Below are 17,360 nucleotides of genomic sequence, written 5' to 3'. Positions count from 1 at the left end.
ACAACACAAGCAAACTGCTCCCGCAGGGGCGTATCCATCCTGAGAACCATCTCTGATCTCCATGGATACCAGCTGTGCACCAGGCAGAAGTCAAGTTGAAGCAAAAGTGAGTGAGTGAGTGAGTGAGTGAGTGAGTGAGTGAGTGAGTGAGTGAGTGAGTGAGTGAGTGAGTGAGTGAGTGAGTGAGTGAGTGAGTGAGTGAGTGAGTGAGTGAGTGAGTGAGTGAGTGAGTGAGTGAGTGAGTGAGTGAGTGAGTTCAACATGTCTCACCTTGGTTTCCATCATCACTCAAAATCAGAACACCCACAAGGGAAATTTTATCCACATGATCGTCCACCAGGAATTTCAGGCAGTGATAAAGTATTAGAGTCATTTCATCACCTCTTTAAATGTCCAAACGAAGCAAGACATGCCCACGACTGAACAGGTGTTAAATTTTATATTTATAACTTGATTATGGCAATTTAATCTAAATAAGATAAAACAATGTCAATAAAAGTTCTATTCAATGCAAGTTAAAGTGAGCAGTACTATTTCAGCAAGAGAATCATGCCGCTTTAGCATACATGCATGTGCCTCTTCTGCAATCACATCACACCTCAGCATCAACATACACCCACCCCTGCTTGCACTTCTCTCCCCCTTCAGTGACTCAACTGAATTGCAGTCATTTTTCTCTTGAGCTGCCTGGGCATCAATACGACGTCAGACAAAAAATACTGGGTCTCATTCTGGTGACGGCAATACGAATAAAACACTTTCTACTCTCTATGTGTTCGACCACCATCATTGTTATGAGAATGTGAAACGAGATGGTGCATCATGTCAAAGTGAATATCTAATATAAAATGTGACAATGGACTTTTCTCTTTACTGAAATGAAATGATGAGGGGGTGTGTGTGACAGACGAATAGGCGCAGATGACATTGGGGACAAGGGGGGACACTTCCCCCGCAGATTCAGAAGGACAACGATCCGTCCCCCTCCACTTTCGTCATGTAAGACGACAAAAAAAATCCAGTGAAACTAATAGACTAATGTTCCTCTTCCATCACGACGAGCATGCAAATTTTAATCAACCCTCCTCCAACTCAGAAAGGAGACTAATCTTCCAAGACAGACTTCATGCTATCTACTACAGTCATGTAAACAGATTCAGGGTTTGAATCAAGCCGATAATTCGGCCTTTTAAACCGGGTTTAATGTATAGAAAACAGATAGTAGAAAGTTTAGTCCCATTCAGACATCATAGTCAACATTACATAATGCACTGTACTCGAGCACAGATGGGATTCTACACACAGGTACACATTTGACACAATGCCAGTGTCTACGCAATGCCCCGAACTTTATTGTTCATAACCAGTGCGCACAATATGACCTATGAGTCATGCTGGCTCCACTTCCTGAAGCTGTCTGGCTGCCCACTGGATGACAGGATGGATGCAGCAGACAGCCGCAGTCTTGGTGCTGCTTCCTGTCTCTCTCTGGGCACTTAGCAACCACTGGGCTCAGGCTCAGAAGTTTAAGGGACAATTAAAGAAAACATTCGTCATCGCCCTCCAGGCGAAAATGCAGGTTACTGATGAAATAAAACAGAAACAAAGAGACAGTAGTTAATAGAATAGTAGAATATAGAATAAATCGTTTTGTTTAATATTGGGCAGTTTCTTTGCTGAACTGATCATGGTTTTGTTCCTATTTCTATTATTTGCATTGACTGCTCAATGAGGAAGCATGACTTTCTGATCTACTCCATAGTGCTACACAGTTAATCAGAACAGGGAATATTCTTTGAGGGAAACAAGAATGGTAAAAATCCTTCACCAGTAGCATCATTGATTCTATTGAAGAAGGGGACAACCTTCCTTGCTCAAAGCCAAGTAGAATAAAACATCAAGTTGGAGTATTTTTCCCATCCCAGCCAGAGCCAATCCCTGTTGATTTATAGTAATGCAGATGGCTGATCACTCATCAATCACAGGGCTGACATATGCAAAGGGAAAAAAGCAGTCCAACTTCCAGGACAGTTAAATGATCAGATCAGATCAAATCAGGACAAGGAAAAAAAACAAAACAAGTCTGGCTTCATTTTCTCAATCTGCTTTTCTGAAACATTTCACTTCTTTCACACATTCTCATCAACAGCCAGAGGCAACAAACAAACAAAAAAAGCTGTGAGAACACAACAAAGAATTTTTTTCATCAGTATAAAAAAAAAAAGCTATGAAAATGTTTGATTTGCTGCAACAACATTGGTGAAAAGTGGCTCTGACTAGACACAAATAAATACTTAAAAGATAAAGATCCAATGAAAGGGCACACATATGTAACATTAAATACTTTTGCTGAGTCTAATCAGCTTTCAACATTGATGCTTCCACTACCCTCAGTGGAAAAATATTGTTCAATTTTGGAAAATTGCTGAATTTACTATTATAAGTAAAAGCCTCATCAAGATGAGGGAATGTTGGCAGAATTTTGGGCTTGATCACCCAGCGCTGAAACGTGCTGTCTTTTATAAACAGACAGTTCATCAATTCCTTTCGTTATTGGATCCCAACATTAGTCACACACCATTTTAATGGTAGCTCACGTTATTCACAGAGGTCATATCAACACTAAGTCTCCATAATGTATTAAAGGATGAGTGGGTTTGCCAAGTTCATTTTCCAAAACAACTAAAGTGTTCTGATTGTGATTCTTGTATTCTCCTCACAAAGCGTCAGCAGGTGAGTCATGCTCACAAATCAGTTATTCCTGTGACTTCTTTTCATCAGAACAACAAAACAACATGTAAATGGATGGATGTTGAGAGTGCAGTTGCACAAGCTGAACTTCTGTCTCACTCTGTCTCACTCGTTCTGTCTTTCGCTATACCCAATTTATTTCTAGCAAAAATGGAAGCACACACCTTTTGACAGACACACACACACACAGAAGGAAAGAGTGTGACGTCAAATGCTTCAGACCCATTCACAGCATCTAGCCCCCTCCTTCAACATTATGGTTGCCAGGCCTCTGAAAACCTGCATGAAGGAACAGAATTATTGGCTGCCAAGTCTGGTGGTAATGAATGGGGAGCAGCTGGCCATTTGCCAGGGGACAATTGCACATCATGGAGCAGCACGGAGAGGAGAGCCCAGTGCCCTCCAACAGGAGAGATGAGAGTTTATATATAGATAATGCCAAACTCACCTGCCGCAACATCAGGCACTCTGCCAAAAGATAACTAGATCCAGTTCAAAATCTTTAGCCAAATTTCTGCCCTTACAAAACGAATAATGCGCAGGTGGCAACAGAGGGCAGTGTTTTCACTGTCCGTGAAAAATGCTTGAGTTAAGGCATCCTAAAGACGAGTGCTGAAGAACAGCTATGGATGGATTTTGGAGCTGATCTTCCTCTTACTTCACTATTGCAGCCAATGCCGATTTTTCTAATTTTCTAATGGTTAGATGACCACACTGCAGACACTACTAGCCTAGCTGGGACGGCAGAGAGAACAATTTTACTGAAGTGGTCCGGAAATATTTTGTTCACTGCAAATAACGTGTCTTTGTTCACCTATCTATGCCAGCAACGTATGGCGATAGGCAGAATTAGTGTTTCGCTCAAGAGCACACTGCCACACACCACTACCTTTAAAAATGCATTTACTGTCAATTGTTTGCTTACGTGCTCATATAATTAATCTTCATTATTTTTAATTAGATATGTAATTTACTATTTTCTTAGTTTCACTATAGTAGTATATGAGGAGAGAAGAACAAGGACTCTGCCTTTCAAGAATACTGGATACTGTGCTGGACTATATGTTTAAATACATTTTATCTCAATTTTTGAAAATGTAAACACAATACAATGGAGCAACTGTACTATTTGGTGGAAATTGGGTAATAGCCATTCTATGATGTCACCAAATGCGGGAAACTAAACTTTTTTGAATGAGAACTGAGCCACACTTAAGAGACACTTAACTCGTTTGTACTCAGCTATTATGGACAACTGGACATTAACTACTACTCCACATTTTCCAGGGAACAGTTACATGGAAAATGACTCCATCAGACCAACAAAGCAAATATGGCAGGAATCTACACGTGGGCTTGGCATTAATTATCAGTTGGACTGCAGTGCGTTTTTACCTTCTAAAGACAAAGTCAGATTGTGAGAACTCTGATGCTGAGAAATGGAAAAAAAAAATCACTAACCTAATAGAGTTTGAACTGAAAGCTCATGTTGGTAGATGGTTAGCAAATATATGATTGGTTCAACAAAATGAAGACAGGAGGGCTCGGCTGTTGTGAGTCCTATTGTGCTATTCTGATGCTAATTTATTTTTTGTATCGGAGCATTGTTGGACTGATAGACAATGTAATCACTTGTGCTTGCAAACTATTCAATTTAACGATTGGTGAGCGGGAAAGAAGCAATAACTATTTTGAATGGCTGTTTAATCAGGATGGCATGTGCTACAAATTGGAATCACAATCATCTTTTTCTAGATGCAAGCATTTGTTCGACTGATTTTTTATTTTTACTCACTTGAAAGTACAAATGTGTGTTATAAGTGTTTCATGATGGCAGCAAACTCAACTTAATTCACAACAAACAAAGATGGCAGATAAACAGTTCTTCAAAAAAAAACGCTCTGAGTTGTTTTAAGCCATTCTAAACTGAGATTTATCATCAAACAAAATAAACGTAAAATTAAGGGAATTCAGTGTATTGAAAAGAACAATAACTTTTTGTATGTGAAACACTTGTTAGTTTTGATATAAAATAAGCTATTTGGTTTATCTCTGTGTATTATTGTAAAATACTATTGCCTGAACTAAATGACTGCTGACCAAACTGCCTTAAAGGTGCTAACCTAACTCTAACACAAAATAAGACTTGGCCATAGATGGGCCAACACTTGGATGGATGGATATTTTTGATTAACATTGGCATAGTAAAATCAATGGTAGGGTCCACCCTTTGTAATAAAAAATATTATCCAGTGAGTGTACTAGGTTGTCTGTGGTATGAAGATCAATGGAATAAAATGGGTATGAGGGTTCCAGGTTCAATTTGTGTGTCAGCATTTTCACCCAATGATTAATCTTATAGTGAATCAGCAATCATACAGTGGGGAATGCATCCTGTCTTCGACATCAATTTTCTTGTTTATATTGGATTTTGTGGTATATTTCTGCCGAGGAAGACCGTCTTAGTATTGGCAGAAAAGAGTGAGAGTCCAACAGAGAGTTAATGAGAATGGGACAGGAAGTGGCAGCGCACTACTTCCAGGACTGAATTATTTTGACTCGTACAGTAAAGCATCCAATGGGAGTCATGACTCCTCAACCTCAGTCTCAACACACTTGCGAGTGTGGCAAAGAAATTTAGGAGCATTTTACGAAAGTTTTTCCGTGAACAGAGAAGAGGCTGTTGACTTTTATTATGCAGGCAGTGGGGGTGAAGTGAGTTGTTAATTGATTTCTGTTTATCAGTAATCCCGCCACAGGCGCAACGACAAGCAATTAGCCAGACAGCTCCAGCTTGATGTGCACAATGTGAGTGTGTGGAGGAGGATATGTATTAGTCATGTGGGAGAGTGGAATTAGGCTGACTGGATGGGTCATACATTTTTAAAGGGGAGATCTTGTTGAAATGTGACTTTTTAATTGGTTGCACACAAGTAGTTGGCACTCCGGACTCCCTGCCCACTCATTAAGTGTGAAAATAAGCAAAGTAAGTAAATCTTGTGCCGTCTGCCTGTTACTGAAAATGCGTTTGTGAGTGAGCTGTTCCAATTTGTGTCACCACTATGTGGCTGATTCCCACACATTAGGGATCACTGTGAAATGCCATGGTCTATTGACGGAGTGCAGTGTATGAACTGCTGCCCGATAGGAAAAATGTTTTTATCTTCTTGAGCGAAGCCTTCATCTCTGGCAAGTAGAAGCCTTTCTAGTTTTAATGCCAGGGCTCAGCCCCTGATCATTGTGGTAGCAAAAGCCAGACTCTCAGTTGGCCTAGCTGAATATGGGGCAGTCCACTGGTAGAAAACACAAATTCAGGTCTGTAGGGTTAGGGTCGGATTATGTGGCCCGTGCTGATGGATGGATGGATGGATGGATGGATGGATGGATGGATGGATGGATGGATGGATGGATGGATGGACGGACGGATGGACGGACGGACGGACGGACGGACGGACGGACGGACGGACGGACGGACGGACGGACGGACGGACGGACGGACGGACGGACGGACGGACGGACGGACGGACGGACGGACGGACGGACGGACGGACGGACGGACGGACGGACGGACGGACGGACGGACGGACGGACGGACGGACGGAGGGAGGGAGGGAGGGAGGGAGGGAGGGAGGGAGGGAGGGAGGGAGGGAGGGAGGGAGGGAGGGAGGGACGATTAGTAAATAAAACACCATAAGGAATATACGTACATGTATTATTCTTGCCTATGCCAGTCCGACATTTTATTTAGTTCACTGCAAACAAGCCCAAATGTATTATTTCTAGTACAGCACTTCTCATTTTAAAGTGATTTTTAGAAACCCTCAATGGTTAAAATTTTATCCAACATATTATGGGTGACATCAACGGACTTCTAACTGAATAAGGACACATTGATTTCTGAAAGCTGCAAGGAGGAAAATAAACTGGAAATCTGAAAGAGCTCTTTTCATCAATTTCTGTTCTCCAGCTGGGAAAAATCTAAAATTAAATTATGCTTGCATAAAAAAACAAGACAAGCAGGTCATTGGGGGATAGCCAATGCTCACATCAAAGGCAGCGAGGAGGCAAATTTATGAATGAAAGTGTAAGCAGCTCACAGTGATCCATAACAGAACAGACTTGACAAGCTGCCAGAATTAGAGGCCACAGTGTGTGTGCGTGCTTACAAGTAAAGGGCTCTCCACTCTTCTTTTTACACACACACACACACACACACACACACACACACACACACACGCACACACACACACACACACACACGCACACACGCACACACGGCAGACTGCAGTCCCTCATCACCCCCCGCCCAACTGGTTCTTTGGTGGAGTCGGAACATGAGTCATCGCTGGACTTTTAACTGCGTCTGTCCCTCACTGTTGCAGCAGAGCTCCAGCATATGTCAATGGGAACAGCAGTTACTATAGAAAAGTAAACATGCAATGAGGTTTCCAACATCACCAACATCCATCAAGGCTTAAAACAGTCAAAAGTTTAAAGCTTCATCCAAATCCCAGCTAGATTCTAGGCATATGAAATATAATAAAAGGAAACATAAAGCTCCTATTCTTTTCCGATAGACCTTACAAGGATGTAGGTGTCTGATCATGTTAACTATTCATAAAAGCAAGGAACTATTTATAAAATAGGTGGGTACTCAAAATGGATACAGAATTAGATAACTACAGTGAGTCATCTAAAAAAAAAAAGTACCAGAGGCTTGACTCTTTTCTCCAATGAGTGAATCACGTATCAAATTGTTTCACAATGACAAATCTGACCTGAAATTGCTGCTTCTGGCCTGGTACACAAATATTGTAGGATAAAACATATTCCAACGTAGCATTATAAATGTTTTTGTCTGGGCCTTAAATTTAAAAATAGAATCAATTTGATTTTGCAGACATGAAAAAAAAAAAAACTGTGCCTCTTGCGTTCGCTGACGTCTAAGTCACGTGGTTTGCGTCTCATAGCATGTGGAGCTGTCCGTGGTGCTGAGCGCACACTCACGCTGGAGACAGCGATGCTCACACCACTCGACAAGACCGTCAACGTAAACTAAGTCCAAACAGGTAAGGATTTCTAATTCAGTCATGACTTGGCTGTGATCGCACATAATTTTCATCACATGAAAAGAGGAAGACTTGGTGTGTTTGAATTATTTTCTATTTATTAGGCTTTTTCTTAGGCAGCTGTTCAGCAACCTGATGCTCTGATCTTGTGTTGTCTTTATTTGTGCATGATTTCTTTGACTATTTCTTTTTGTTATGACTCTCTTTGGCCATTGTTGCCTTCTTTTCTATGTTTGCAAGTTTAATATTAACACAGAAAAACGTTGTGTGTTTAAAAAAACAGCAAAATTAAAGTAAAATAATTCGTAAAAATTAATTGAATTAGTAAAATAAAATCTCACTACTATTTGCTCATTTCAGGTTGATATTAAATGCACACTTCAATGCCTTTCTTAAGCTGATGCATCCCAAAGAAGCATACAAACATTATTTATCCAAATTGCTGTTTGCTGGTAATAGTGGGTGATGATTGCTGTTTAAAAGGGTTTGCGCATAACTGTGGCTTCTGTGGGTACATTAGTCTTACGGGGTTGCCTTGACAACGGGGCCGTGACTCACGGTGAGCATCAATTTAATGACTAATGAGATTTGTAGGGGAGCTGAATGCTGCTATGCTGCTGCAGGATGTGATCCTCAGATAAGAAGCAACAGGCGGCAGCGATAACATCACTGCAGCGCTAAGCAGCCCTAATAATACTAACTAATCATGACGCTCAAGCGGTGCACAGAAAAAGATGAATTAATACAACAAATATTCCTATGTAGATATGCAATTGCAATTGACTGCATGAATTTATGAAGCAGTCGTTTGAATAGTAAAGAAAATCAATACATCCACTGACTGGTCATATGGCAACATGCGCATATTCTGTGACAAAAGCTGTGCCCAATGTTTTCACATTTTGAAAACCATCATACTTAGGTCTCAGTGGTGCTATTGTAGTTATGTGATTATTATTCATTCTAATTAATAGCATGACTGACAAAGTATGAATCCATGACTGTGGTTGTACTGCATTATTAGTGAACACTGAACTGCACTGCATCATAGTGACAGATTATATTTTCTTAACCTATTTAGTTAAAAGAGAGAGGAATACAACAAATATAGTATAAATACAGCTTTCATCCATCTTTCTTACTGCATTTTATCTGGGCGAGGGACCTGTAGCATGTGAATTAAAATTTACTGTTACATCCTGCGTATACACACATACACACACATACATACATACATATTAAATAATCTAATCACATTTTTACAAATATTAAGTGCTGCATTTTTGAAGACTGCATCTGTGCCATAAAATAATAGCTAGAGGATCCTCATTTTTGTATTCATGCAAGGCATATTTAGCTCTTTAACTGACCGGTCTCCGTCAAACTGGGCACTACCGTCTTGGAGATGGTGGAGTGGCAATTTGGTGACAGAAATTTGATTTAATTATAGTAGACAGCTGGTCTAATGCAACATTTTCCATTCATAAATATGTGAACAGTGGGCATTCGACACGTTGAATCATTGTATTGTATTTTTAAAGCAACCCACTGGGCAGCATACTTTCAATCGATTGGTGGTGAGAGGGTGGTCGACTTCACACTGTGCTTTTTCCATGCTGAGATACGAGTGAGCAACTTGTTCGGCACATTTAAACGGAATGAAATGAAAGGCTTATATGCCATGATTGAAGTACTGTTGGCTGCGACCACTCCCACATCAGCGCAGACCTCCGACTCACACATCTGACAGCCTGCAAAATGACCAACATTGGGTCTAACTCACCTCCGCACAGTTACAGCACATACCACGCAGGATTTTCACCTAATTTCACAACAACAACATCAAAAAGAGCCCTTAAAGTGTTTTTTAGACCATACAATTTAGTACAAACACGATCAAAATGCTCAATTCTGGTCTCCCAAAGGTCACTGCTGATCTGTGCCTTTTGGACTGTCCTCAGGTTTCACGATGCTGCCGTTCCTCTGCAACTCCACTAGAGGCAAACATTCCCTCCTCGGTTTGGCTCAGCTTCTGTTTGTCACTCTCTGTCTCCACTGCATTTATGGGGCTACGCTCCGAGAGCATCGACTCAGGGAGAGTGAATCAGAACCGCAGCAGTCACCTAATGCTGACATGATCAAAGCCTTGGAGTACATTGAAAGCCTTCGTCAGAGAACAGACACACAGGAGAAGCCGCTTCTTCCCAACGCCGATCGCCACTTGGATGATGCTCAGAAGACGCACGCCACTCTAAGACTGGCTCCTGACCCGATACACGCTGATAATGACGGAGACAACACAGATGAGGAAAGGAGCGAGGATAAGAGTGAGGAGCTGCTCCAAGCCGTACTCAGCACTCTGCAGCAGACCGAAAAGGCATCCAAGCCCACTCTGCCTCGTCCTTCCTCGCTGGCGGGTGCTGACCGGAAGAGTGGCGGGTATGCCAAAGTGCCGGAGCAACGGGGTATCATGCCTCACAAGAAGATGCCCTTAATGTTTGAGGAGGATGAAGAAGGGGAGGGTGATGAAGAGGAGGGGGAAGATGATCACGAGAACCCCTTCAAACGCACCAATGAGAATGTTGAGGAGAAGTACACGCCTCAAAACCTTGCAACGCTGCAGTCAGTCTTTGACGAATTGGACAAGTTTACCAATCAAAAGATGACAAACAAACGACAGGAAGAGGACGACGATGCGCAGGATGAAGAGGAAGAAGAAGGAGAAGATCTGTTCAATCTAAGAAATGTGGTATATGATGACGAAGGAGAGGACCTTACAGACTGGGGTCCTGGAGAGCAAGGAGAGGATGAGGAGGAAGAGGAGGAGGACAAACATCAGTTGGACAGGAGCCTCGATTATGTCGATGATGAGGAAGAGCAGGATGAGGATGAAAGGTATCCAGTTAGGAGGTCAAATGATCCAGACCAGGTCGACTACTACCTTCTTAAGGTGTTGGAGAGAACTGAAGAGGAGGAGCAGAAGCGAGCAATAGAAGAAGAGGAGAACAAGAGGGCTGAGAGGCGAGTAACTCAATACAGAGATAACATTGACCCACGAGTTATCTATCAGCTCATTCAAATCTCACGGAAATACCAAATCCCGCCTGAGGATCTCCTGGATATGCTCAAGACAGGAGAAACAACTAGTCAATGGAAGGCCCAAGAGAGCAGAGACAAAAACAAATTGTGGAAGACATCCTCAAAGAAGATCTACAAGATTCCCCAAACTAAATTCTACAGCAGACGCCTTCCTGTCAGAAAGAACAGCCCCAAAAACCTGCAGAGGGAAGCCATCCTCAACATCCTGGGGTTGGGCAACGCGCAGAACCGAGATCCAACTCCCGTCTGGAAGCCGTACAGAAGCCCTGCGTCACGACTTCACGCTCTGACAGCGGGGCGCCCGGGGGATGACGCTCCCACGCAGCGACGTTTCCCTCCCAGCAAGTCAAAGGACGATGACGACACAACAGACGGCGAGCTGGCGGCGTATCTGGCATCTCAGATGCTGGCGCGCTATCCCGGCCCAGCGTACCACTACGGCAAGGCCGGCCAAAAGCGGGATGAGGCCGGGCAAAACCCGGCAGACTCGTTTGAACAGGCCATGCAGGATTATTTGGATCAGATGGACTCGAATAAGGTGCTGAATAAAAAGAGACAGTCTGAGGATGGCGAGAGAGGCTTTGATAACGAGGCTGTGATGAAACTGATGAGCTACTTCAACCCAGAAAGTGAGGACAGTGAGAGTGAAGCCAAGGCGGAAAATGGCATATGAATCAAGTGGCAGATATCATAAATAGGTGCATCTCAATAAATTAGAATATCGTAAAAAAAGTTCTTTTATTTCAGTTCAAAAGGCCAAACTCCAGTATTACATAAACAGGACGCAGGATAACACTTTTCAAAAGTTCAAATTCTAACCAATTGAAAATGTGTAGGTAACATACTGTAATATTCAAATTTCTCAAGATCATCAGGAAATATTATATATGTGTATAGTGAATTTATATACAGTACAGCTGCTAAAACCAATTAAGTTTCACAACAATATTCTAATTTATGTTCGAGATGCACCTGTATTTCCATGTATATAATATTGTGTTGGTGGAAGTGGACAGAGACAAAAATTAAGTATTTTCAAAAATATAAATATGCAGTCAACTGTGGTTCCTCTGTAGGTTTACTGAATGTCTTATTTATTAGCAGAAATATGAGTGTTCTGACAATAATTTGAGTTAGTTGCTCAACATCCCGTACATGTGACTCACCACTCCTGACGACACACACATCGGTGTTGGACCCCTTACTTTCACTTGTGTTTGTTGGCAATTCTTTCCTAAATGTGGGCATATGTGACATACTTGAGGTTAATAAAGCATTGACTTTATTTTTCCTTACCGAGTTCTGTTATTTTTTTCCTCTCATTGTTAACATATAGATTTTTTTTTTTCAAATCAGCAAACAAGCAAAAAGGCTATTGAGATTTTTTTTCTTTCTAGCAAGCTGAGATGTAATGGCACAATAAAATAAACAATAAAAAAAAAATCTTAGCCACTAGCACAATACACTGGAAACAATTCATAGACAGTGTAGTAAAATTTGTAGGGCAATTATGAATGCAATATTTAGTAATACTATAATTAGGTATCCTTGCATACACGAATAAAAGTGGTATCTGTTGCGTAGAATCAATTTAACATGCATCTACCCAACCATTTATATCCATCACAAGGCATATATAAACAACCATTCAGACTTATTTTTTGCACCTATGGACAACTTAGTCTTCAAATAATCCAAGAAAGAAGCAACATAGGAAGACCGAGGTAAGATTTGAAGCCAGAGCCTCCTTCTCAAGAAGCAAAATAAGACAACCAGAGTACATTTTGTAAATGTATTATGTTGATAATGATTTCTTTCAAAAAGAAAAGTTCGTGAAATGTGAGCTTTTTTCAAACAATATTGGGTGCTAATTTACAGAAGCATTTTGTGGTTCATGACAAAGTGAAAATATTGCACAGATTTAAACCTTTTGGTTTATGTCCTGAGGTGGGAGAGGTCTCTGTTATAGGCTCAATACATAGGTTTGCTCATATATTCCTCCATTGTCTGCAATGACAAAACATGAAAACAAATGTTCTCATGAGTCACTTCTCTCCAAACCTACGTTCACGAGGGCGTGTGAAAGCTTACTGCACCTCTTGGAGTTCGTCAGCCTCCTGCAGAGAGACACCCACGGCCACTTTGGAGGTTTCTAGCACTTCTCCTCCCATCAAGAATTCATCCAAAATAAAATACGCCTTTTCAAAATTAAAAATAATGTCCAGCTCACACACCTGATGATGAAGCAAAACACAATGTACCACACACACTGGACTCTATGGGAATTAAAACAAATCTTAAATGTATTAGACCATGACCGATTGGGCAGCTGTGAAATAAAAAAAAATCCACTGCATTGGTAATTACCAAAATAAAACTATACCTGTATGCAGATATAATAAATATATGTATATATAAATATACTAAATATATACAAATATAAATAAAATAAAAATATATGTAAAAAAATAAAATACATAAACATTCAAAACATGCAGTGCTAATTTACTAACCACTTTGCCGCTTATACTGTATAGATATTACTAAGCAAATAAATTATTAAATGTGTTATTTTTATTATCCAATTGAGTGTCTTCTTACATGGCCATGATGTATGTCCTATATTACACAGCCATTCAGGTATTTATTAAGGAGATATTTATTAACAGTAATTTGGATTCCAAATTTAGATATCTAGCAAGTGCAGCATTTTAAATCAGACTTGGTGAAATCTTTTGTGGATCATTGTTCATTGAAAAACTTTGCATATGCGCTACCTTGGAAAAAAAATTAACTAGCATCCAAAGAAACAGCTGTACTGAACAGACACTTTAACAAGAACAGCGGAATGTTGCATAAAACGTGCTGTCCAATCTTCTAAAGTAACAATAGAACAGATGCATCCTGCATAGAAATTAAGCTTTATAATGACGAGGCACATAATTTTTGGTTAAAACACAATTTATCGGTACTTACATTGCCAAAGTATTTATCCAGCAGTTCAACAAATCTGTGCAGCACCTCAAGGCTCAGCAGCTCATTATCTTGCTCCTCCAGACCAGTGCAGAAATACAGGCTGGCGTACCTGCAGTGGAGGTTATTATAGTGAATATATTGCAGCTACTTTGATATGCTAACCATGACATATGACTTGAAAAGGTAACTTAAGTCTTTTACGACAAGCATATAAAATATTATATAAACACTTGAGTTATTTGAAGGAAGGAACACCAAGATAAACAGACACAAAAGTATAACACTAGCTTTGTAAACAATTGTTTTATTTCCAATGCCAAGCACAAACACGGGAATCCAAGATGTTTTTCCTAGACAGCACATCTGTGGTGGGACACAATCTCCTGACTTTCTTATTGGACCAACGGGTTTGTCAATATGGCAGACTGGTCTCCGCCATGAAAAATGCAAGCGAGTGTGAGATGAACAGTTTCTACATTTCATGCGTATGAACCTTTTATAGACAATCTTGAGGTCTCTCCACTGCAGGAAGTTGCACGAGCGCGGTATTCGGGCCAACACAATCATCATCATGTCCCGGATCACCTTCTTCTTCTCTTGATCTGTTAATGGTGTGAACCATTTCTGCAGACGTAGCTTTCCCTGCTTGCTGAACAGCAGCAAGAAGCGAATCTGGAGAGAGCATATAAGGCAGGGGTGTCAAACTCATTTTGTTCGCGGGCCGCATTGTAGTCATAGCTTCTTTCGGAGGGCCATTATGACTGTCAACCCAAATAAATATGAGCACCTCATTATATACAATAAAATCTACAAAACAAACTAACAAATCAGAAGAGTAAAAACTGGTCAAATATTTAAAAACGTTGAAAGTGAAGACAATTTGCAATTCTAGTCATGACACACGAATTTGATGCACAATTTGTCTTCGCGGGCTACATAAAATGATGTGGCGGGCCGTATCTGGCCCCCGGGCCTCGAGTTTGACATCTGTGATACAAGGAAACAAAACAGAACAATTCAGCTCTGCCAAGTTTAAACAGTGTGTTGCGGAAATTGCACACGGTGACAAAATTGTTGGTAACCTAAAAGAAAAATATTTTTAAAAAAAAGAAAAAAGTAATAAATGAAACAATGAAAATTAACCAATGAAAGAGTCTTTTGAATGGTCCTTCCACAGAATTATGAAAAAACCATGCATGATAGGCCGATTGGCCTCTATAATTTGGCTGTAGGAGTGAGCGTGAATGGTTGTTTGTCTTTGTGTGCCCTGCAGTGTGACAAGTAGTTACTGTGCGTGTCATGGTGTGTGAAAAATATAAACATGGACCAGAAGGAGTGAAAAAGAGTTTTTTTCAGCAAATTAGAAAGAAAACTATAGAAAAGCATGGTGAAGGTAGAGGATATCAGATCATCTCCAAGTAGCTTGATGTTTCTGTGTCTACCTGCAGAAATTGACGAAAGGATTTGTCAGGAATGAGTTGAGCCTAGGTGACTAAACGCAGTTTGAACCAGGATTTTTTTGAAGGGAAAGGGAGTTGGAAGGGAGGCAGGTGGGGAACCGACGACACAGACGGGATAGAGACTCACAGCCAGCAAACAGACAGACCGACAGACAGACAGAAGTCCACTTGGACAAGGTTAAAATACTGACCGGGAAACCAGACAACAGGAACAGCAACACAACAGAAGACACCGACAGGGAGAAACACACGGGCAGGGCTTAAATACATAAGGTAACAAGAGGAAGCAGGTGACAGACATGACGGTGATGAAGGGGTGTGGCTGAGGAAAGTTGCCGGCCAAGCGTGCTCTGGCATGGGCGTGACAGGATTAAGACAAATGGAAACAAAAAAGCCCAGAACAATTTTCAAAGAACTTAATGGTTAGAACCAAGGTCAAGGTACATCAGTTTCAGTCACACAATCCGAGGAAGACAAAGAACACACAGTTAATGGAAATGAAATCTTAATAAAATGGAAAAAAATGCATGTTGACCAGCCACAAAACTTTTGAGAGAATATTCTTTGGACAGACAAGATAAAACTGGACACTTTTGGCAAGGCACATCAGCTGTAAGAACCCTTTCCCTACTGCAAAAAATGGAGGAGGCCCTTTCTTTCTTTAACAGAGAGGGGCCAACAAATGTATCCGTGTTAATGCAATGTCATAAAGTCAAAGTTAAAGTTAAAGTCCCAATGATCATCGTCACACACACATCTGGGTGTGGTGAAATTTGTCCTCTGCATTTAACCCATCCCCATGTGATTTTGATCCATCCCCTGGGGGAGAGGGGAGCAGTGAGCAGCAGCGGTGCCGCGCTCGGGAATCATTTGGTGATAAAATCCAATGATTCCAAAAACCCCAAAAGACTTCTTCTTCTTCAAAGCTACTTATTGCCAGCAGGTGACCTCTGATCTAGTAAATGGCAAACACCACCATTTTGCAATACACTACAACAATAAATGCAAAGAGTGACTCAAGAAAGCACTTTGCCCTGAGGAGCACCTGTAAACACTTACCACAAGATAAGACGGCTTATGTAGAAAAAAAGGTCGCAACCATTTCATTCCCACCAGCTAACAGTTTTGCTTTGATTATCATTAGATTATTATACGGGATTATTTTAGTTTTTTGACGATCAGAACTTTTATTGTCATTTATACCACAAAATTGAAATACAATTTAGCTATTGAATTCTAACATATATAAACTGCCTTAACTTTAAATAAATAACTACTGTTGCATGCAGAAGAACCCGTGCAGCACACACTCACCATTTTGTCTCTCAATCTCTTTTAGAATCATGGGACAAAATCCCACAAGAGGAAGAAACGTCCTTACGGACAGTATGGGCGGTGAAAGTGCTCCTGCTGGGCTCCTGCTCCTTACATTGTGCATCACACCTTCGCCACACCTACACGTAAACACACACTCACAGACACACACTCGCAGACACACACATGCACACACACAAACACAAACACACACAGTGTGAGAGAAAGAGTGGGTGAGAGAGAGAGAGAAAGAGAGAGAGAGAGAGAGAGAGAGAGAGAGAGAGAGAGAGAGAGAGAGAGAGAGAGAGAGAGAGAGAGAGAGAGAGAGATTGTACGCTTTTACAGTCTGCTTTAAAGGTGTGACTAAAAATGTTTGTGTTTTACTCTGCATAGTAGTTGAAATTCGTCACTAGTCAACACTGGTTGATGCTACACAACACTTGTGTGTAGTGTTAAAATATTCCAGCGTCTAATGTGAAACTGAAACAAGTTGTTTTCATTAACATTAGAAATGTTGTTATTAACTAAATATTCAACTCATACAAATACTCGTGTCAATTTAAACTACTAAACATTTTTTTCTTACATACAGTAAAATATTACCACATATATACTATATTAAGTGAATCAGCACTTAATTATTCCAGGGGTTGTACTTCTACTTCAGAGTATAGTTTGATATTTGACATCT

General features: G+C 40.7%; 2 protein-coding genes across 4 annotated transcripts; one reads left to right on the top strand and one right to left on the bottom strand.

Annotated features, from left to right (window-relative positions):
- Positions 1-1,317: 1,317 nt before the first annotated feature.
- Positions 1,318-16,824, bottom strand: ap1s3a (adaptor related protein complex 1 subunit sigma 3a). 3 transcript variants are annotated; one of them, XM_049725603.2, is made up of 6 exons: positions 16,670-16,824; positions 14,389-14,567; positions 13,896-14,004; positions 13,016-13,153; positions 12,847-12,926; positions 1,318-1,583 (listed from the first exon to the last, which is right to left on the bottom strand). In XM_049725603.2, the coding sequence occupies exons 1-5, from the start codon at positions 16,670-16,672 to the stop codon at positions 12,891-12,893; spliced, it is 465 nt and encodes a 154-aa protein (XP_049581560.1). In that variant the 5' UTR covers positions 16,673-16,824; the 3' UTR covers positions 1,318-1,583; positions 12,847-12,890. The 3 variants fall into 3 exon arrangements, with proteins under 3 accessions (XP_049581560.1, XP_049581561.1, XP_049581559.1); XM_049725604.2 differs by lacking the exon at positions 1,318-1,583 and adding an exon at positions 6,464-7,169; XM_049725602.2 differs by lacking the exon at positions 1,318-1,583 and having other exon boundaries at positions 12,698-12,926; positions 16,670-16,823.
- Positions 7,677-12,214, top strand: scg2a (secretogranin II a). The gene is made up of 2 exons (XM_049725601.1): positions 7,677-7,820; positions 9,782-12,214. The coding sequence occupies exon 2, from the start codon at positions 9,790-9,792 to the stop codon at positions 11,590-11,592; it is 1,803 nt and encodes a 600-aa protein (XP_049581558.1). The 5' UTR covers positions 7,677-7,820; positions 9,782-9,789; the 3' UTR covers positions 11,593-12,214.
- Positions 16,825-17,360: the final 536 nt, after the last annotated feature.

Source organism: Syngnathus scovelli, chromosome 7 (genome assembly GCF_024217435.2).
Source record: "Syngnathus scovelli strain Florida chromosome 7, RoL_Ssco_1.2, whole genome shotgun sequence".
Taxonomy (NCBI): domain Eukaryota; kingdom Metazoa; phylum Chordata; class Actinopteri; order Syngnathiformes; family Syngnathidae; genus Syngnathus; species Syngnathus scovelli.
The sequence above is the reverse complement of the archived record's forward strand: the minus strand, read 5'-3'. Positions and strand labels throughout refer to the sequence as shown.